General features: G+C 30.0%; 1 protein-coding gene across 3 annotated transcripts in view; it reads left to right on the forward strand.

The window, feature by feature from the left end:
* Positions 1 to 23,743, forward strand: part of LOC106457448 (ubiquitin conjugation factor E4 B-like) — a 69,208-nt gene that overhangs the window by 28,473 nt on the left and 16,992 nt on the right. Inside the window, exons 5-17 of one of the 3 annotated variants that reach the window (XM_013916869.2) lie at positions 2,015 to 2,102; positions 3,129 to 3,267; positions 4,054 to 4,189; positions 4,758 to 4,923; positions 6,230 to 6,330; positions 7,430 to 7,544; positions 10,250 to 10,396; positions 13,139 to 13,255; positions 15,531 to 15,629; positions 16,716 to 16,829; positions 20,370 to 20,459; positions 20,788 to 20,893; positions 22,421 to 22,656. In XM_013916869.2, the coding sequence (XP_013772323.1) occupies positions 2,015 to 2,102; positions 3,129 to 3,267; positions 4,054 to 4,189; positions 4,758 to 4,923; positions 6,230 to 6,330; positions 7,430 to 7,544; positions 10,250 to 10,396; positions 13,139 to 13,255; positions 15,531 to 15,629; positions 16,716 to 16,829; positions 20,370 to 20,459; positions 20,788 to 20,893; positions 22,421 to 22,656 (1,654 nt within the window). Of the gene's footprint in view, positions 1 to 2,012; positions 2,103 to 3,128; positions 3,268 to 4,053; positions 4,190 to 4,757; positions 4,924 to 6,229; positions 6,331 to 7,429; positions 7,545 to 10,249; positions 10,397 to 13,138; positions 13,256 to 15,530; positions 15,630 to 16,715; positions 16,830 to 20,369; positions 20,460 to 20,787; positions 20,894 to 22,420; positions 22,657 to 23,743 lie in introns of all 3 variants that reach the window. The other 2 variants (XM_013916870.2, XM_022383391.1) reach the window with 2 other exon arrangements.

Raw genomic sequence — 23,743 nt, forward strand, 5'->3', positions numbered from 1 at the left:
ACTAGACTGGAACACTGTTCAAATTGATAAAACGACCTACAATACTCACAAGAAGTACTGCTACAATGGATGCACTAGACTGGAACATAGTTCAAAATTGATAAAAAGACCTACAATACTCACAAGAAGTACTGCTACAATGGATGCACTAGACTGGAACATGTTCAAAATTGATAAAAAGACCTACAATACTCACAAGAAGTACTGCTACAATGGATGCACTAGACTGGAACATGTTCAAAATTGATAAAAAGACCTACAATACTCACAAGAAGTACTGCTACAATGGATGCACTAGACTGGAACATGTTCAAAATTGATAAAAAGACCTACAATACTCACAAGAAGTACTGCTACAATGGATGCACTAGACTGGAACACGAGTTTAGCTACATACATGTCTGAACAACTTCTTATAGAGAAAATTTTATGGCAATTTCTGATGTGGTCCTCCATGGACTTCCAACTGAATGTTTCATAGCACTTGAGCTTATAAGGTTAGTAAAGCAATTATTTAGTGTTTTAAACATTTTCAGTGCATATCATATGGAATTGGTCATATATTATGATCAGTTTATTAGCACATCCATCAGGGAGGAATGTTGAACTGTTAATCAGAAATTTACCAGGATCTTCAAGATGTGCAGTGATTTCTTTTATTATTTTGAAAGATTAATTTTTAAACCACATAGGAGTTCTCCATCCTCAGAGATTTCTCAGTTTTGAAAATTATTCAACCCACTGATCATCAATATTTAGTTAGTTTAGGAAACCATACTTATAAGATGATCAGTGTCTATTGAAATTGTCTTATGATGGTAATAGATGCTTTGCTCTTAAGCTCTCTTTCTGTGCTATATTGAAAAGGACATCCACAAGAGGCCTACTTGGCAGCTACTTTAATCAGTACTTGCAACCAAGTAGAATTCCTTCATTCCAGGTTACAAAATTTTTGGCCTTCATCCAAAATGAATAACACATTATATCCCAGATGTAAAGTCACTTGGACCTGCTTGTATTTGGTTGCATCTAATGGGTCAGTGCTTTTTTGGGAGTTCCATATATAAAACATGACTTTTTTTATTCATTGAAACTATTCTAAAACCCATTTTTAACATGTAACAAATGTCATTAAATCATCAAACATATCTGAAAAAGGTAAATCCCCTAAAATATGATAAAAATAACATAAGTTATTTGAAGTAATTGCCTGTGTACAGTTTAAATATCAAGGTTATTGCAATTTCTTCCAACCTTTCCGTTAAAACCTGGGAACTTAACGGTTGAAAGCATTTGAGCCTAGTCATACCCAAGACTCAAGAAATCACACCATCAATAGTACACAACCACAGAAATTGATCTTATACTCTTTACCAATCATAATGTAATTGTACGTACGATAAATGACACAATGATGCAAGAAATGCATAATGAGGAGGATGTATCTTAGGTGACAGAGTACTTTGAGTAATCATTGGATTCTCTCTCACACTTTATGATGTGATGCCTGATACTAACTGTGCTCTTTGAGGAAAATATAGATATATCCCCATTCCCTCATGAACTCCCATGTTTATTGTATTGGGATGCTTACATATTTTTCTAGAATCTCTTTTAGTGAATTCACTTACAATTATATCTTCATTTTAAGGGTACAAAAAGGTTTCACAAGTGTTACTGGTCTGTTCCTTTCACTATATATTATTTGTTTGGAAAATTTCTCTAAAAATAGGGGAATCTTAGATTGAAAGAAAAATTTTAACCATTAGCACATTCACATCATTAAAAACAATTCTGAAGTTTGCCTCTGTGGTCAATTCTGGGTTGAGAAAAAGGTATATTTATGAAATTACAATGTTATAAAAATGCATAAAAATAAAAAAACAGTGAGGATTGTTCTATAAATTTAGAATTGGAAAAACTTCAAGTAAAAACACAGCTTTATGGTTGAAATATTGATGGTTGTAAAATATATTTCAATGAAAAAACTTAACTTTTGTAATTCTTCATTTAGCTCTCTTTCCCAAGTTGATGTGGATTCTGGAATTGAAAACATGGAAGTGGATGAGGTGGAAAGGAAAGAGTCTGTCAAAAGACAAAGGGTTAATAACTTTTTTTTTAGGGGGGTGTTATTTGTATCTTATATATATTTCATATGTTTGCATATACTGAGAGGGCTTGTTTAAGATGAGTTGTTTCCATACAATTTGTTGCAGGAAATTCAAAGAGATATTTGATACTTATAAGAAATGAAGAATAGCATTCAAATTTGAAAAGATACCAATGATGTAAATTATAAGGACACATAAAAAAAAGCTTGACACTATTCAATTTTGGTTAAATACTAAAAATAGTATTAAGAAAACAAGTTTCATTAGGCTCAGAAATTTAAATTCTTTGATAAAGCATCAATAAAAATAATCTTTGTAAAGATCTGTTTTTCTTATGGCTTAGAAAATAAGAAGAAATGAAACTAAGTCATAAAAGATTTTGCTTCTTTAATTGATTTTATATATATCTATTAAAGATATTTTAAAGTTCAGATTATCAAATTAAAGGAAATTATCCACAAAAAAGCATTAATATTAACTTATTTCCCGGCTTATAAAATTTAGCATATTTGTTATTAATAATGTGATCTATGTTTTCAAATGTACTGTTTGTTTAAAAGCTAATCAGGTGCAGGGTAATGCAATGATGTGTCTCAAGCTCAGCAATTTTTAACTTTTAATTAGCTTAGTTTAAAGTATATTGGCAGTGAAAAAAAGTAATATTTTTTTCTGTGGTATGAAGAGGACACATACACTTAGTTTTCACTAAATATCTAAGTAATTGACAACAGAAATGGTTTATCTTTTGAAATCGTCCTTGTTTTCATGTATGATTATTAAAATGTTTTATCCCCTCTTATGCAAAATAAAATCTGAATAAAATCCATCAGTGACCAAAAAGTGGTTTTTGTAAGTCGATCAGGATAAATATCTGGATGGTAGTAGTTGTGTTAAAACACTGTTAATATCTTTAACCATAGATATCCTGATGCTGTTGACATTGGGTAATATAATACATTACATTTCTGTACATGTTAATTTTATTCTAAGTGTTTTATTTTTTGTATGCTAAACAAGAAGGACAGTAGTATCAGCTGCGATTTAACTGAGGAGCAAGTTCACTCAACTGTGAGTCGAATTTTAAGAGTTTCATGGAAAGAAGATATTCCAGATACTGTGTATTTACCAGCAGTGATGGAACAAGATGAGGAAACAGGTATTTTTACAACTTATTTTTGGTAGTTAGTAGAATTTTCTGAGCAGCTATAAGTAACAACTTCATTTTTAATTTTTGTATTCTGAAATATTGATTTCATTTGTGATTAAGGAAAGACCTATCTTTTTTCAGTGTGTGTGTGTGTGTGTGTGTGTGTGTGTGTGTGTGTGTGTAGGTTTTTTCAATGCATAGAAATGTTCATTTAGCTAAACCTTACTGTTAATTTGTTAGCATATTTCTTTTTCTTTAAGCATAATTTGCTTACATTAGAAGTCATCTTGTAAACATTACGTATCAGACCATTATCCCTGATTTATTAACTTTTCAATCAAATGTTTTTAATATTTGCTATATGCTTAAACTATTTATACTAAAGAATATATATATATATATATTGTTTTTTCAATTTTTAAACTAGGTAAAAAAGTAGCAACTTTTAATTTTTTTTTGTTTTAATTTCCAGAAAGTCTTAAGTATCTTAAGTAGATTAAATGAAATTTTCTCTCACATTTGTAAAAGGTTGTGAACTAAATATTTATCATGAACATGGTAATGTATTTTTCCATAGCTTTATTTACTTTTTAACACTAAGTGTATTTAGGATAATAACAATAATAGAAAATATTATAGAATTAAACCTATTGAAATTGTTAAATTATCTTACCATGAATATTTAGTTGGTGGAATTAATGGGATGGCCAAAAAAGAATTTGCATATTTCCTCAGTATAGAGGTTAGAGGACATTTTATACAAACTAATTTAAAATGTGTTTACTGATTGCTTAGCCTACCAAGATCTAATCCAACAGCTTCTGATGGAAGCTCTGCAACTGTTTATTGCTCAAGATGAGAATCTCATACCTGTACTTCAAGACATGAAGTGTTCATCTCCTCACCTAAATGGTGAAAACAGACATTCTAGGTTAGTAGAACTTGTTATGTAAAGAAAGTTGGTGTTTCTTGTATACAGAAAATCATATTGATATTAGTACTTGATAATGAAAAAAAATTCTTAATACATATGATGAAGAAATGCCCTGTGATAGAACTGCAGATCTTGGTTTGAATCCATGTGATATCACAAAGCATTCCCTGCACTTTAAGCTGTGGATGTGTTATAAGAGTGACAATCAATTCTTTATTATAGATAATAAGGTGCCGCTGAAAGCCTGCCTTCCCTCTATTCATAAATACAAAATAAAAGACTAACAAGTGCTTGTTTAGCTTTCTAAAAATTATAATCTTGAATTTAAAATACAACAAAATTTCTTAACTGATCTGTTTTGACTGTGTTCGTATCTTATATTTTGCATTCAATTTATAAAAGCTGAATGAAAGAATGGAATCAAAATGTATGATTAATGAAATATGTATAATTAGCAGAATGTCCTGAAATTCAAATTACTATGGTATAACAATCTAAAACTAATATAATTTCATGTAGATAAGGAGTTTTCATAACAATAATAATAACATGCACACACTTTCAGCATGTCTCGTAGTCCACTCCAATCTCCATCAGCAACACCTACTCCAACTGTTCACCTTGAAAACTTAGCTCTCACAAAAGTGGAAGACTGTGTAGAGTCTTTCATGTTGAACTATCTTATGGACTGCTATTCACGAGTTGGGATAGAAGAACGAGGTGCTCCTAAGGTGACTATTTATATAATCTTTTGTAATAGACTGTATTTTTCTTAAATAATGCTTATATGATAGTAGAAGCATGATGGTAAAAAAAAAAACACAATAAGATTAAGTTTTGTTAATAGAAAAGTAAAGTGATTGAAAATACAAATTCAGAGGATATAAACCATAATAGAAAGACCTAGAAGCATATTAATTTGTGTATTTACAGGATGCCTAAAGTATTTTAGCATCCTTTTTTTTTCTTTTGAGAGGATAGTTGGTTTAGTGTTAGTTTTTTGCCAGTATTATTTATCATATGCCCAGTATCAACATACAGTATGTATATATCCCCCCCCCTCCAGTTTTTCTTTCTGTTAATTACAAACTTCTATTGTGTTTCACTTCAGTCATTAGTTGTGATTGAATTGACATTATGAGTCCAATCTGGCTATACATCTTATTTTATACTCTGTTTATGAAGTTTATACTAGTGATTTTTGATTAAAGTGATTTCATAATAGTATTTAATATAACCTTGTTTTCCTCATTTTGTTACAATCGCTGCACATCACTGCTCATCCAAGAATTTTTAGGAGGATTCTCTTGTCACAATTACTCCAAAATGTGTTTCCAGTGTTTATTGGCTTATGTTTATGTACTTGACGAATCTTTTTTCCATGTGAGAAGAAGTGAGAGGTGTTATTTTTTTTCCCCTATTGTCATTTAGCATTGAAAAATTAGAAACACTAAGCAAGAATGGTGGTTTGTTTTAGTTACTAGATATCATATATTAATGTTTACATATTTTTGTTAATTGTGAGGACCTAGATTTCCAGACACTGTTAAAAACAACAAAAAAAACTGAAACCTGATCCGGTTATTAGCTTACAAAAGATGAATACCTTTTCTGTATTTTTAATTTTAACATGAAAATTACTTTGCACATGGACTATTTAAAACAAATACTCAATATATGTTCATGGACAAATATTTATTTTATTTTATTAAAAATACTTTACTAAGAAATACGAGTTTTTGTATGTGAAAGACTAGTAATATTAACTGAAAGACTACCAAATTTTGTGAAGATATACATACTATATTGAGAGTTAAAAGTATTAAATCTATAAAGAATTTAAACGAGCCCATATTGAAAGTGTTAAGCAAACTTTTGTTAAGTTTTTGCTCACTAAGTATTGTCAAATTGCATCTGTTTGTATTAATGACGTAAATGGCATTTTATATACATTTTTGTTGCGGTAGTAAAATAGACTTAATGTGCTTACACTGTTAGGTCATAAAGACACGTTGTACATAATATTTGTTTTTACAGCGGACCAGTGTACCACCTTTAAGTGATATTTTGACACAGATTAGATCACAATGTGTCCAGTTCACACTCTTAGTGATTCAGGGTCAGCTTACGACTCTCAGGTATGTTCTGCAATAGTACCTTAACATGACTAACAGTGTTGTTTTATATGTGTAAAGGAATATTTAAACACATGATATTTCATTTATTAAAGAAATGTAAGTTATTGTATGGTTTCCTGTGTAACTGTTTGAAATTAATGTTTTTGTTCACACAAATGCAAAAGTGGTGTAAACTGTATAATTAACTTTTCCAGTAGTTTGAACCAGATATCATCATATTTATTTTCTACTGATTCTACAGATGTATCACTTACATAAATTTGTAGAAAATTTTGACCTCCATAGGCTTGTCATATAAAATTTCTAAACAGTTAAGTTGTGAATAGATGGTGAGATATAGAAATACAGACAGATAATTTTGAAAGGAGGATTATTAAAATCATAGCTTTTGGAAAGTCAAACTTGAAAGTACACTATAACACATTAAAATGTTACAGAAGTTTTATACTTTACCATGATAAAAAGCATGTTTTTTGATATAGCTTTGAAAAAAAAGCATTTGATGTAACACAAACTTTTAAAAGAGAAATTTTGTTATTGAAAGTATGTTCGAGAGTATTCAAAACTTAGCTTTTTTTCTATAACATGCTCCATCTAAATTTCATCCTCCAAAAATTCATCAAAGTCATATTCTTTGGAATCTGAGTGAAACAACTCAAGCAGTTCATAGGAGTTTGTCATCATTGGCATTGGAATTATTTGACTAAATAAAAAACTTGTTTAGTAGGTATGGGCTGAAATTTATGTGTAAAACGTATTATGTAGTTTAACCTGAAAAGTTATCAGTAGCATAAAATTTGTAATGCTTCTTTTGAAAAACAAAATTGGGTATAAGATACACTCTCGTATAAACTGCATGTTATGGTTTTGCATATACAATTGTGTATGGACTGCAGTTTATAATTGGAAAATTATGGTAATTTGATATATTTTTTTGGCATTAGAGAATGAAGGTTTGTTATATTTATTTATGTCTATATTAAGGATTTTTCCTTTGAAAACTTCTGTATTTTCTAAGTATAGTTGTTCTTGGGCATATATGCTCTTGAAGAAAGTGTTCCTGGAGTTGTATAGTAATGGATATTATTGATTGTTCCAGGCCCAGCTGTAAGCCATCTTTACTGCTGCCAGTTTTATTTTCTCAAGGGTTTCCTCGTGGATTTCTCCCAGAGATGGTGTGTGTAGCTGCACAAGATCCATCAACATTAACCTCTGTGAGTCTTGTATTATGCTACAAATTGAATATTTCATGAATATTATCTTGTATATTCTTTAAGTGCATTGTGATCTTGCATAAGGTGTGGCCTAGTGGTTAGTATGCCTGGACTGTTGATTTGAGAATTCATGGTTTACCTGTTGTTGCCACGAAATCCACTCACCACTTTGGGATCAGGGTTTTTTTCTATAAGATTGAATGTCAAATCCTACTATCTGATCAGACAAAAGTAGTCCAAGAGTTGGCAGTAGATGCTGTTGACTAACTGGTATTTCTCTAGTCAGTTTGAAATAAGTGTTCGCTGTGGGTGGATTGCCCTTTTGTAATTTTGTGTGGAAACAACAACACTGTGATTTTTGAGTTTCGGTGTGGCATGAGAACTACACTTATTTATAGTGTAGGTTAAATTGGACTTTGTTTTCAGCTTCAATACTTTAAAGTGGGGTAACACTATTGCTTCATCTTCAGTGGGATCTTCTTGAGTGTAAGCCTTGATTTATGTCAGGAAGCTTAGACTGAATCAAGGAGGAGATGAAGCAATAGTGTTACCCCACTTTAAAGTATTCAAACTGAAAACAAAGTCCAATTTAACCTACACTATAAATAAGTGTAGTTCTCATGCCACACTGAAACTCAAAAATCTGATTAGCCATTTAGTGTTATTGAACTAAGTACTTATCATGTGTGATGAACAATTCATTTGTGTATTTAATTAAGAAAATACCATACTAGTTTTAAAGGAAGTTAACTAAACCCCAAATTCCTTTATCTAAAGACTCAAAATGTTTAAAAGTGATAGATGAAACCAACAAGGATTATTTGGACATGAGATAGCCAAGTAAAGTTTTTTTTTTTTTTTTTTTAAAGAGAATCTGAAATTTAAGAAGTGAATACTTTATTTATGAAAGATTTTGGTTATGGACTGCTATTATCTTGAGAGTCAATCAAACCTGACATCAAACTCTTGTGGAAGTTTATTACTTTTAATTTACCTTCATTTCTGTGACTACAGTTCTTCATTAATGTGATTAATTATAATGGTTCATTCCATTCAAACATCTGTTCCATGTAGTAATAACTAAATAAAGGGTAATACATAAAAAGGGACCTATTATTACTGCAATGTTTCCCCAGCTCAGCAACTCTAATTTGACAAATATTTATATTACCAGATTAAAGTAACCAAGTAAATTCAAAGGCTAGGCATAATTATAAAAAAAGTTTATAATTGACGAGAATTAAATTAATTAGGTTCTCATATTAAATACTAATTGTTAATAACAAGCTGAAAAAGGTCAATTTGAGTTACATTTAGGCTATCATTCATGTGGTAGACAGTGTTACTGCCCAAGTATTTAACTGTATTGTTAAACATGCTTTTGTGTATTACACTGTATTGAACTATTGTTTTGTGGGGCAGATGGTTAAATGATTGAGCTATCATTATTAAATATGTTGATGATAAACTGTATAGTCACAAAACTTTTCAGTAATATTTAGGAAATCTTTCCAAAATAGTTGTAGAGACATTTGAATAGCCTTCAAAGAAAGAATTTTAGCTTACCAGTGTAAGATTTGGTAAAGCAATTGTATACAGTAGCTAAAACTCTAGGAAAATAATATCATTGAATATCATTCAAACTGTAGGATTAATCGTGAGAAAACTGTTGAAATATTTTACATTTAGAAAATCACAAGGTATCTTTCTTTCTTTTAGTTGAATAGAATGCTGGAGGGCTTGTGTGATTGACAAATTGTAGGATAATGATTTTGACATACCTTAAACATAAAAAATAAAAGAAACAATGGCTTTTTTTCTTTGTAGCTTGAGGTTTTTTCATTTCAATCTATGTGACTTCCATAGATTGAAAGTAGCATTCTACAGACCCATCAGAATAAAAAAAAGTCCTTTCTGGCATCTTTCATTGCGTTCACAAATCTTGGCTGTTAGAAGACATGAAACACATGAAGTAGATATCCTAAATTGATCACACAAATTTAGATGATGAAGCACATTAGAGCACAGACACATAATTGTAATTCATTTATAACCTCAGTTTTTCTTTGTGTTGAGGAATATTGTACATTAATCTTGACTTTAGTATAAGTTACCAAAACCATATTTTATGAGAAGAACAAATTAATTAAAAACTGTCATAATTTTGAATATCATGTATATGATGATAAAGTGTTATTCCTGTGAGATTACTTATTGTTTTATTTTCATGTTTTAGTAGAAGAAGAAGAATCCATTTTGTTTGAAACACTTGAAGGAAAAGTTCACAGTTATGTTTTGTATAGCTTATATATTTACAACAAATTGTAGGACGTGTCATATTTGAGCTTGCTCCTTATATATAGCTATGATGCTTTTAACAGTTACAAGTTTAGAACTCCTTTTTATTATTTTTGGATTCCTAGAACATTTCTCAACCTTTATATAGGTTTGTGTTTGGCTTCTACTGACTAGTTGATGTATTCACTAACTTTCAGTACCTGAATACACTTTAAAATCTTGTTAACTTTCCATTTATTGCTAAAGAATGAATGTTCGTAACATAAACGCAAAAACCAGTTGTAATCTTTTAGTGAAAGCAAATGCCCATATATATCTGCCTTCTTTGATTTGTCATTAAGGTATAAATAACATACTTTTACAATACAATGTATGTTTGGAATTGAAACACTTGTTTTTTAAATTAGGTTTTCTCTCCTCTGCTTGAAGGCCTCTATCATGTCATGAGACAGTGTTCTCTTGACAGTGATGGTTTTAGACAACCTTTACAGGCATTGACTGAGCTTTGTGAAGTGCGGTGTGGACCAGGGAACAATAGACCCATATGTAACCTGGTGAGTATTATAACCAATTCCAATATTAATCAAGGTTAACAAACAGAGGAATAAGAGAGTTATTCTTTATTCGTGATACTATTGCTAAATCAATTTCTGGGTAAGAGTAAGTTTTGAATAGTTGATATAGTTTTTCTTAAAAATATAAATTTGTAAAATGCTGTGTAATGGCTTAAACAAGATTTAGCTGAAAAAAAAAAGAGTAATGAGATTTAAGGTATTTCCCTTGTGAATATGAAAGCAGAGCTAATATCTGTTATTCAGCATTTTATACTTTTTGTCATAAATCTTATTTTTTCTTTTGCTGAGTAATTCTAAAGTATATAAAAGACAGTCCATATTATTCTATATTATTCACATTAAAGATTAAGGATCACATGTGAAGGAACAGTTGACATCTGTTTCTAAAAATGGAGATGTTTCACAAGATTATCCCACTTTTCTAACATATTCTATTACAAGTATAGTTAATTTTTAAAACTAGTATTTTAACTATTAAAAATTAAACACTACATAAAATCAAGCTGTGATGAAGCTGCAATGGCAAAACATAGGTTGAAATAAAAAGGTTTTTTAAATTATCTGATGAGTTAAGGTTGTTCTTCTAACATTATTGTCAAAAGATTTAATCGGTTGTTTCATGCCACAATTGAACTGTCAGATTTATTTTATGTCTCTGTCACATAACTTTTAAAAGTCTTTCATTAATGTTTTAGCATCTCAGTATCTTAAATTATTGGTGTGTATCTTATTTTACTCTAGCTTAATTGTCAATAGATTTAATTTTTATGAGCTAAAAAATGTAATACAGCTGAAAATTAAATTTATTAAGAAATACACCAGCTGTATCTTTGTGTAAAACAGAATGCAGGCTTTTGCAAACCCTTACAAAAAATATTGTAATCCATACGAATATGATGCATTGAATACAATTGCACGTTTATAGTTCCAAGTCTTAACAGTTTTGTACCTATATAGAAGGTGGTGATCAATGATCTATTATAAATTTTTTAAAACTTAACAGTGATCTCCATAATAAACGGTTCTATAAGAGCAGAGCTACAGAAAGACTTTTGGAGTTTGCAGGCAGCATATCCAAACTGAATTAACTCTGCACATAATATTAAGCTTACTCTGGGACTGTCTTTAAATTCATTTGCTAATTTAATCGTGTTATTTCAAAACTAAATTTAGCATTCGCTCAGTCTGTCCAAATTTCACACACTTAAATTTAATGAGAAACATGCCAAAAATAAAACTTGTCTGGCTTTAAAAAAATAGATCATATAAGGATATGAATATGTTTGTACAATTTTGCACTTAAAATGTGTACACTTTTCAGAAATACAAAGAAACAAAATATATTTTTAGAGAAGTAAACTACAGGATTTAAACACAAGCACTGTTTATCTTCCATATCTATATAATTTCTTTTACAATACAGTTTTGCTAAATAGTGGGTTAAAGTACCCATAATACATTACAAGTACAGTTCACAAAAAAATAAGGCTTTGTGAGCATCCCAAATCCCCACATATTTGTTCTCCAACAAAATACCTGCCACATTTGATGATAGAGCATTTTGAGTATGCTTAAACGTTGTCTGGTGAAATCTGTACTTGTTATGGATATTGTCTTGGACATTGGTGTTACATGGTGGAAAAAATTTGAAGTTTCAACTTTTTTTTGGTGAGATATACACAGTTAATTTAAGCCTAATTTTCATTTGAATGAGTAAGATATGGATAAGCAAACTTATCTTTTGATCCTGCATGTGGAAAATTCTTATTTAAAGTGAATGCTGCTCTAAAAACTTCAGGAATTTTGTCCAATCATATAGCTGCATGTTGACAGAATACAAAGAAGATAGACATATGAAATAAACCAGTTAAACAGTGAAGTATGGCATTTAGAAGTATTAAGTTAATTTCTTTATTGTAATATGTATAGAAATAAAATCACTGCAGTATTATTGAAATATAAATTTTATTAGTAATTTAAATCAGATCTGGAATGATGCCGGCAACTTATAAAACACCAGTTCTATTGATGCATCTCATGAGGTTCAGAATCTAATTTTTTAATTGATTTTGATATATCTGGTGTTTTCAGAACTGCTCATGCTTTTCTATACATTTCCATGCAAAATATTGTCTGGTTTGTTCATAGCTAATCCTAAATAAACCCAGTCATTGGAAAAAAATAAGTTGTTTGGTTAGTAGTTCAACATATAACATCATTGATCACAAAATGCTAACTTGTTGATCACACAATGATAACAATTTTGAAATATTGAGGGTGTGGCACTCCTTTTGGTCAGTCTTCATTGGTGTGTTCACACCCTCTTTTCCCACATCTTTGTATGTTTTTGCACCATTTGTAACATAGGAGTGTGTATTACATCATAGATGACTGTTGCAATCAACAAGGCTTAATAAAGTAATATCGTAGAGTTTAACAAGTACAGTGATCTAATAAATTACCTCATGAAAATAAGACAGGTATTGTTGCCCTTTCTCCCAGTGTTTTCTGAGTAACTTAAATGTGTAAGACACAGACTTTAATATTTCTGGTTGATATATGAGTTTTTTTCTTTATCATTAATAATTCTGTACGAATTGATATTTGCAGTTAAGTTTAATGCCATTTAAAAGCTGTTGAAAGTTGCCGAGTCCTCTTGTTTACGTCATTAGTTTTCTGTTTCGTAGAACATAGTGAGTATTTACAAATTTTTTCCTACAGGTTGTAACAAATCGTCTTTGGATGTGGGAAGGACTTTCTCAAGCTACTGGTAGAGAATTGTCTAAACTTTGTTTCATGGGACCATTTTTGAATCTCTCTGTTTTTGCTGAAGATAATGTAAGTAGAACAAGATAAAAATTTTTTTTATCCAAACAAATAGTAATGACTTACTTTGAATGAAATGTGAATAAGTTTTGGTTATTTAGATTTTCCAGCAAGTACTTAGGATTTGGCCATTTCCTTGGAGATTTTAAATCTCTGGAAGGTTAGCATAGAACTAGAAAACCTTACTTTTAATTGTTTTAACATTAAATATATACTAGATTTGCCACGAGCTTGGAAATCTTGTAGACATTGGGAGCTTTGAAATGTTTTAGAGAAAAAGCTTCGACAAATTCTAAAGATGTTATAACACCTGAAAACTGTGGGATATGCAAAAACAGTCTTGCTGTAACTCATTTAGAGATCCTTAAAATATTAGTCTACCTAAGAAAACATTTTGAAAGTTCGGGGAATGTATATGTGTATAATTTCCTAGGCTTTCTAGGAATATACAGTTATGTTTTCATTAATCTTGATGAATATGAGCATGTTTAATGTTAACATTCTGTGGTGTTAAATGTAACTTTGTATAGTAAAAAAATTCAGAACTACAAATAACTAGGATAACATTTTGTATAAATACTAAAGGAAGTTTCAAAATATGATAATAAATATAATGTATCTCATAAGTAAGTTCTGTTCATTCACTCCATTATGGTGTGAAAAATTTTATTCTCTTTCTCTGTATATATATGTGTGTGTGTGTCTACATATATGTATATATCTAAACACAACACACATGAATCAAGAGAGTTCACAATGAGACTAAGAATTTCCATTACCACTCCTTGTCATCATCATAGATATGAATGAGTTAATGATGATGAAAGGGATTGATAATGGAAAATATTTTGAGGTTTTTTTAGTCTCATCATGAACATTTTTGATTTGTATTAATTTCATTATTGTTATATAGTGTTGATATGATTGCCTATTTACAATTAATGTATCTTATTGTATTAGAACTATTTATTTATAACACAAAAAAGCCATAACCAAAACATACTATGTATGTGTTTTTATATATGTATAAATTCTGGCTCTTAAATTAACCTCAGTAATATTAGCTATTTTGGTCTATGTAATTGTTAGTTCATCTTTAACATTTATATGCTTTGGTTATTAATTCTGTAAGAAACATTTAAAAAAGATATAAATAATGTATTTGGTTAAATTACTATAACATTATGTTGTACGCATTTATTTATTGATTTCTAATTATAATATCAAGATAATTTAAGCAAAAAAATAGCTAATTTTTGAAAAAAAAGTTAGGGAAATAGATTGGAATTTTATACCGAAACCAAGTTAATAATTCTACTCGGTTATTCTGCTTGTTAAGGAATCAAGTTAATAAAAGAAAGTAAACATACCCTTTATCCTTCATTTGAAATAAGTAAATGTTGGCATCTACAGGAAAAGATGAAACCACCATGATACAAAATGCTTTAAAATGAATAGAATAACAATAAATGATTAGCAAAAACATTAAATAATATGGATGGTTTTAACACGAGAAGCATAGCTATTTGACTTTTTTCTGCTAATGTTAGCCAAGTACATATATTCAATATTCTAGGAGCAATGGTTATATTCAAAAGAATTTCTGTTAAACAGATTAACTGCTCATATAAAGGTATTTTCTATCTCTTATTTACATATTCTATTCACATGAAAGTATAAGTTTTATTTTTACTTTACGACCATTAGTGCTGTTTCTTTTTTTTTTTACCTCAATATGCATTTTGGGAATAAAACTATTTGCTTAATATATTGCTTTTTATGTGTTTTGATCTTTGTTCAACTTATATGAACTGCTTATAATCAAGCATAATGGAAAAGCTTTTGTAGCATGGTTGCTCTACATGAAGCTATAATCAAAAACTGTTGTTCTCAGTAACTTTTTATAAGTGATCTAAAAATTATTTGTTATTAAACAAATAATTCATCCTGGTTATTTATTAATTTTTCTGAATAATTTCTTTAATTTAATTGGATGAGTACTTTTAAAGGTTTGTTTTCGCAATGAAACATTTTATTTACCTTGACTTGTGTATACAAAAAAGAGCTGAAAGAAAAACTTGTTTTTCCTGTTCAATCAGTTTTGTTTGTAGTGAAAATTAATTATATGGATGGTGTTCGATTCATATTTTCCATCATATATTTTGTTATCGTTATTAAATATATATTGCTGTTATTTGTGAAAATAGCAGTTATATACATAAATAAGTTTATTGGTTTTGGATATATATGTTTCTTGGGTATATGAACATGTTATTATCATTTCCAGCCCAAAATTGTAGATAAGTACTTCTCGGGAAGCACACTTACTGCCGATAACACCAGACTTATCAATCAGTCTTTACAACACCACTTGGAGTTTTCTAGGGTAGGTACAGTGTATTTTTTCACTAACACTGAGTAAAATTATAACTTGCAGAGAGGTAATATGTTTTTGTCCATAATTTTCAGAAATATATAATGGCTTTTTGAACTTTGTTTTTTGCTGCTATGCAGAAGTTGATATCCTTCTTTTTAACACTAAATATAATAAATTCATTTTTCATATGAAACGTACATTATTTTACTTATTTTGCTAAGCTTTCTATTCTTATCAATTTCTAGTTAAATAAGGTGCATAGATTGAAAATATTAATAACACTTCTTTAAGTCTGTGTCTGAAACAAATTTAGGGAAAGACCAGCGTGTTGTATTACAAAAGATATACAACAATGTGACTAACGTGCATACACACTTTAACAGTTTTATTGGCTATTCATATGTTGTATTAAGGAAATAGCTTCATCCATTTGACTTAAATGTTATAAAACACATAGCAATTTACAGTATCATTATATCTTTACAATAACTGCTTAATAACTAGTAATTCATCTTTTAGAAAAATGACAAAGGAAAGTTTGATTTAGTTATTAACGTGTATGTATATAATTAAATGAGTAGCGTTTGTACATGCAGTACACAGCACTGCCTTTACATTTTATAAACTTTGTGAATTCAAATAAAAAAATACCACAAACAAAAAATGTTTTGTACACAAAGCACGAGTTTTCCCACTAATTTTATATTAAAGTTAATTTGGATATAAAATATATATCTATGTTTGTGTTCTTGTAAATAATACTGCTGTCACTGAAATCAGAAAACATCATAATCTGTGTTCTAAAAAAACCCTCTTAACACAAGGAAAAATGTCAGAAACAATTTCCTGTTTTGTTCCACTCGGCAACAGCTCTCACTTTTGAGTTATGGCTAGTTATACTGCAACAGTGTTGCTGTCACATTTAGTTATTAACACCTGCTTCCTGGTCATATGCTTTTTAAACTAGTTTTCATGTTTTTTGACTGCATGAAATGATGTTTGTTGACAGAAAACATGATTTTATACATTTTTAGAATTAAGAGTAAAGATAAGAATAGAGAATTCATTCATCATGTGAAACTTTTATCTCTGCAGAATGAACTCTTCCGTGTGTTCCATGCAATTTTAGTTAACAGTAGTAGTCGAGATGCCGCCTTGGAATTCCTCACAGTAGCATTGAAAACTAATGAAAAGAGAGCTCAACTTCAGGTAAGATGCTTTTTTTTTCATCTTTAATATTTGAAGGCTGCTTCTGTAATCTGCAAGATTACAAATTGAGAAGTGAAAATTCATAGATACAGAAAATAAGATTTCCTTTATATAATATTAAGTAATATTCTGTGAGTAGTGTGGTGATCATAGTTTTTGCTGACTGAGTAGTAATAAAATGTACGACAAATTATTATTTTTTGTTATGTTTAGCATTACTTAGCCAAATTATTAATATGAAACAATATAATAATTATATATATAAATGTGTTAAAGATTTCTTTTCTTTTTCACCGGGTGGGATGTATGTGAGTTTTTTAAAGGTTACCACTGTAAGATTTATACACCATATATGAAACAATGCACTTTTGAACCAACTTCCTTGTTGTCAGTTGGTACTATTTGCTTGTGGTTTCCAGTGACATCTTTTGTGGTCAAAATTTTTTTAAGTTATTTCAAAAATGTTTTTGCAGCTTAAGTGTTCTTAAATTTTTTTTTTCTCCATTTGAGTTTACATTTTCAAACCTTTGATTTTTTTTGTCTCAATGAAACCAAAGGTTCTAAAGCATTGAAAAATAGTTCAAAAGGTTCAAAACCATTATAAAATAGTTCCAAAGGTTCAATAACACTAAACAAATAGTTCCAAAGGTTCAAAAAACATTAAAAAAATTGTTCCAAAGGTTCAAAAACATTAAAAGTATAAACTATTTTTTAAATGTTTTTGAACCTTTTTTAAATTTACTATTGAAGTTTCTATGGCAGTAATTTTTTATATTTGTGTTCATAATGTCTGCTTTATATAATCTGTTTGTTAGGGTTGTACAGTAATGTATAATAGTCAGTTAGTCTAATGCTCTTAATGATGAAACTTTATTATATTTTAGAAATGCCTAAAACTTTAATTGTAGAAAGGCACAAAGAGTGTACAGAATTAAACATGTATTAAAATGTTCAAAACTATAATTTTGGCTATATTTCGTTGTCAAATCCATGTGGAAGGGATTGTGGATAGGCAAGGGCTGTCATTGATTAGCTCTTGTAACCTAACTTAATTTGTGAAACATTTAGGTATTTTCTCCTTTCTTTTATGATGATTCATACTTTCTTAATGTGCACATTCTATTGGACCAACCTTGTATTGGAGAAGTAATGCCTATAATTCCAAATGTACTATGTGTATCTTCATGAAACGTAGCAAGCTTTTAGAAAAAGTACATGTCTGGTGTACAGAAATATTCAGGTGTGTTAAATTAAGAATTTTGTGTTAAAGATATGTGGGAATTGATAGTCATTTCTGACAAGTCAGATTGCAAGATGATGTGCATCTGAGAAATAAAGATACTTTTCTTCATTGTACAGTTTGTATATTGCATTTGCATAACCCCTAGAACTTCTGAAATGTATATCTTCAGTTTTTTCAGTATCCTTGTGTACTGTATCTGGTATATTCTCTACTCTAACATTATCTGTTGTAAAATCAGAATGTAGGGAAGAATGAAAATGAAAATCGAATGCATAATATCATGTCAAATGGCACTCTGTACAAGGTCTCATGCATAATTTGACCCCCACCTACGCACATAGAGCTAACTGCTGTTGATCTCAATATATGAAAACTTGGAAAGTTGATTAATACATTCTTGCTTTGTCTTGGTTGAAAACTACTTTGTTTTATTTCATGATTTGTCCAGGATATAAACATTTATATCACTAGGTAGAACTGGTCATTGTTTTCATTATCGTCTTTTGCTTTGAATTATATTAACTTGTAACATCACTCAGATCTTTGAATGTGACAGAAGTCATAAGTATAAAGTTTTAGCTCGTGTGGTAAGCTTCTATTTAATGGAGATGTTTCCTTTTAATCTCACCCCAATAGGAATCAAAGGATCTTCATATGTGATGATTATAATATCTATAGTTTGATCCTTTGTTGTACATTTTAAGTAGGTTATTGATGTATTTAACTAAAATGACACTGTATAGTCACTTTATATTATAAACACCCTGTTAGTATCTAAAAAGCTTTTTTTTTAAATCAATTAAATTGTCTTTATGTATGAAATGGCTTTGTTCTTGTTACTGTTTTAGTTTAGGGTTTTGAAACATAATGCTATTTTGGTAGTTTCTCAATTTTTTGTAAGTGTATTTTGTAGTTACTGTAAAATATGTTTTACATATCTGAACTTTATTACTTGCATACACAGAAACATGTTATATGTTTTGTTATATTCTCATGCAAACCCACTTACTGCTTGAATTGCTAGGTTAGAAACACATCTGAAGAAATATTCTGAATCAGTAACTGCATTATTATTTTACCATAAATTTTGTTCTCATTCTAGAGTTTAATATAATTTTTACAGACACACAATTATAAAGTCTTAAAACAATCTTGTGATTATCAAATCAGTGAGTGGGTTACAAAAAATTAGAGGAAAAAATGCTACATTTTCAAACCAAATGTATAAAACTTAGTTAAATTACTATTGAGGTAAAACCTCGGAAAACTAGGTGTCTTGTATACAATGAAGTGTGCTAGTATCAGACCAAAGAATTATGAATCATCTCTTAAAAATTTTACATTGCTATTATCATATGTGAGAACTCATGTTTGAGAAATTACTTTGAATTATTTTATTTCTGATTCTACTTATATGTAGTCAAATTACATTTTCTTAAATGTGTTCTATTTTGAAATAATGCAAAACTATTATTAATGCAGTTTGCTAGATCGTCGTAAAGGTACTTTAGTATGTGTGGTTGGTACAAACTTTCACCTTGATACCAAGTTTGTGGTATTTATTTTTAATTATGTTCAAAAGATTTAAGTTTAAATTATTTTTCTGCCTTAAAAAAGAGATTATAGATCTGATTTCAGTTGTCACAATTCATCTTGTCATGTCTGGTCATGCTGTATTTGATGACCATGTGTTTTGAAAATAACTCTTTAGTATAGTTTTCATTGAAAAATGCTCTGTGATAAGGCTGTCATGTTTGAAGCACACCATGCCTCCCTGTATGTTTTCCATAGTTGATTATAAGGATGACTTCGATATTCCAATCTCATCAAAATTCATTGGTGACTTGGCTGGCATTTGTCTTCATTAGAAATAGCATGAATATTCATTTCATTTTTCAGCTGGTTGAGGTATATGATGATTGAATGGATATCTTGTAGAACTAGTTAAGTGCGTGTGACTTGTAAGGAATATTCCCATCTTGGAAATATTTAATCTCCAATCCAAACACATCTTTATAATCTCAGTGTATAATATTTTGTATCAGAAAGTGCAGTTACATACTCATCCAAACAATGAATGTTCAGTAGCATTACATCACCTACAAATTGCCAAACAGTGTCAAAATGTATTTCTGATATCCTCTCTGTGGACAGTGTTTTCAGTCATGATAAGTTACAGAAGAAATTATTGTTTCATCTTCTACATTGCTTAAATTCAGCAAAATAATTTTCCTGTGTTGAGTTCATTTTTCAATTTGTATCATTATCGTAGTAACGTTCCTTTTTTATCGTTCCAGAGTAATGAACGACTTGTGGCTGGTGATGGTTTTATGTTAAATCTCCTTTCTGTATTCCAACACCTGTGCGTAAAAGTGAAACTGGACAAGGTTAGTGAAAGGGTTGAATAAAAATGTAATTTATATTTATTGTGTAAAGTAAACCTGCCATTTTTTGAGAGATAATATTACCAGTCTTTGTTAATCACACAGTGAATGCACAAAACTATATAGACTTTTGTAAGGAAAGGTCATGTCAAAAATGAGTTTTGAATATTTTATTTGTAATCTGTTAGATATCTACTCAATACTTAAAATTTTATGCATTCTGTTACAACAGATCCATATCCTTCCTATAGAGAAAATTGATAAAAAATGAGGATTAAAACTGTGCCTTTTTATTTATATTGTCATGTAAATCCTGTCTCTAATATTTTAGGTTGACCCTTTCTATCCATACCATTCCAAGGCCAGAATAAGTATATCTGGAGAAACAAGATTAAAATTGACCACCCAGGAAGCCAATTCGTGGGTTGAGAGCCAAAGTATGCTATGATTATCTTCTATTTTATTTATATACACTGTTGGAAAGATCTCTAGAAAGATGCAGGCGATACACATACAGGAATGGAATCACAAAACTAGTAATATAAACTAGATGATGAATTTATTAATGGTTTGAAATATTTCCACAGAAAACTTAAGAAAGAAGATGAAAAAATAAATTGAACAATGCACTAGTATTTTGTACATTGTACGTAGGCTCTTGGCTTTACACAGAGCATTACACATTGTTCTCATGTTCATGCTGCCATACAGTTTATCATTATACAGTTGGGGAATATCATTTGAAATGTATGGTACTACTCCCCACAATTCAGCCAAAGTTATTTTTTGCATTTTATCTTTCTTGGATTTTACATAAGCCTACAAAGCCTCAAGGTTTTTTGCAGGCCAAGCCATGGTTGTGAGTATTCCATCAGCCTATTTACCATCAAGATATTTTTACCACATTTGCTGTATGATTATAATCATTGTGTTGCTGGAAGGTGAATCTCTGTCCAATGATTATCTTCCTGAGGCAATGGTATGATAGATCAGATTAAAAAAAAATATGCTTATACTTGTCAGAGTTAGCGTGCAATCAATTTTGTGTAAATTACTAACACTGAGGGTTGAGATACAGCCCCAAACTTGTACTGATTTCCTACTGTTCTGTAAAAAGAACACACACACCCAGCTTTGTACATTCCTTTCTTTGTGGTCATATATATATTCCAACCTTTTGATTTGGTCAGCTGCTATTTTTGAGCAGTTACATGTACATTGAGACTACTTTATGTTAATGTGTATCTTACTGTTCTCAAGGTAATATTTTAAACAGCACTTTCGTAAATATTTGCTTTTCTATCTTGATCTTGTCTATTATTATATTCTTCAGTCTTGCAAAAAGTTCTGGATTCGTGTCACAATTTTTTGTGTGCCATACCGTATTTCCATCTTTATGGGCTTTATATTGTTGTAGTGCTTTCTAATTGGTTGGAAGGTAGTCAATATTTCCATCTTTATGGGCTTTATATTGTTGTAGTGCTTTTTAATTGGTTGGAAGGTAGCCAGTATTGGAACTAATTGGGGAAATGCACAGTTAATACACATACAGGAAAAAACAATGAGTAACATTAACTACGTACATTGTCAGTTTGTCATTATTGCACTAAGTATTTTGTATTTGCTTTAAACAGAGCAGTACACCCTGTTTTAAGTTACATTATAAGGAAAATTGTTTTTTTTAATTTTATATTGAAGATAGTTTGTTCTTTGTCTTCTTACTTTTGCTCACTTAAGAAAAAAAAATGGTCTTGATTTTTCCAGTTTTTCTTTCCTTGCATGAAGAACACACAGGTCCTGGTGTTTTTATTTCAAAACACTTCAAGCTTATCACTGGTTTTTACCAAGTATAAGAAAAACAACAACTCAATATTCCAAACCAAAATTTCTTTATAACAGTTGACTTTTATATCTGAGTAGTTTCAGTGTAGCTTTGACTTCAAATTGTAAATGTTTTTCAACAGACGAGAGCAACATCTGGATAGACCCAAAATTCCCAACTGAATGCTTCTTTCTCACACTTCACTTTCATCATATTTCTATCATTCCTTCCATTACCAAGTACACACGTCGAATCAGAGCAATCCGAGATCTTCATAGATTAGTAGAAGAGCTTCAAAATGCTGAATCTTTGTGGCGCCACCTTCCTACTGCTGAGAGAAATAGACAGCTAATGAAAAAGTGGAAATCTCAAGCAAAGGTATTAACAAATTGGTAACTTACCAATGAAATGATAAAGTGCAGGTTGTATTAGTGTTTGTGTGTATATTTCTGGCATACTGAGAGTATTTTACCTAATTTGTTACTCTTTATCCACTTGGAACTTAAAAATTAATTTTCAAAAGATTTAAATAGTTCCTAAAATATGATCTCTAAAGCTTGTTTTATTTCATATAAAAGTTAAAAGTGATTTTGTGGTTTGATATATAGAATTTCTTCTAAAATTCATAAATTACCTAATCTTAAAAACAATGTGTACAGTTAGTAGGAATAGTGGAGGGTTAAAAATGAAATGATGAGTTTTTATGAAGCTTAAAATTTTACCCAAATCTTAAAAAATAGAAATACAGTATGGTGTAACATTTTTTTTTATAATAACTGGACTATCGCAGAATTTAGGCACATTAAGATCGATTATTTGACGTGATTGATATTTGAAACCGTCAGTACTTGGTGAAACTCCATAGTTAGAGTTGAGGAAAACAAAGACAGTTGTATGTTTAACCTATTGACTGCAGCTGCTGTAAATGCATGCAGAATTTTTGTAAGTCATACACTGTATACGACACACTCGCATTCAACTGGTGTAGGTGGACCATACCCTATACGGCGAATCAGCAGTCAATGACTTAACAAATATTTTCTTCATAATTACCCTGGTTTTGCCCCTAAACACAGGTACTTGATGATGCATTATATTATATCCTTGAAGTCCCCCAATGGGTCAGCAGTAAGTTTATGGACTTACAATGCTAAAATTAAAGGTTCGATTTCCTGTGTTGGACAGAGTCTAGATAGCCCACTGTATAGCTTTGTGCCAAAAAATGAACAACAAAGATATATATGTGTGTGTGTGTGAAATTTCAAATGTAGATGGATATTTAGATTTGAATGTTGTAGAATCAATGAATATTTTTATTATAGCAGGTGATTTAGAAGTACACTAACAGGAAAATGATGTGAAAGAGGAAAGTTACAGTGAAATAATTGTTAGTGATATGAAATCAGGTGTTTGTGGACCTACCCTGAGATAATAGAGGTCATTTAAGGTCATGTTCTTTTAAACT

This window comes from Limulus polyphemus, unplaced genomic scaffold (assembly GCF_000517525.1).
Source record: "Limulus polyphemus unplaced genomic scaffold, Limulus_polyphemus-2.1.2 Scaffold332, whole genome shotgun sequence".
Lineage (NCBI taxonomy): Eukaryota > Metazoa > Arthropoda > Merostomata > Xiphosura > Limulidae > Limulus > Limulus polyphemus.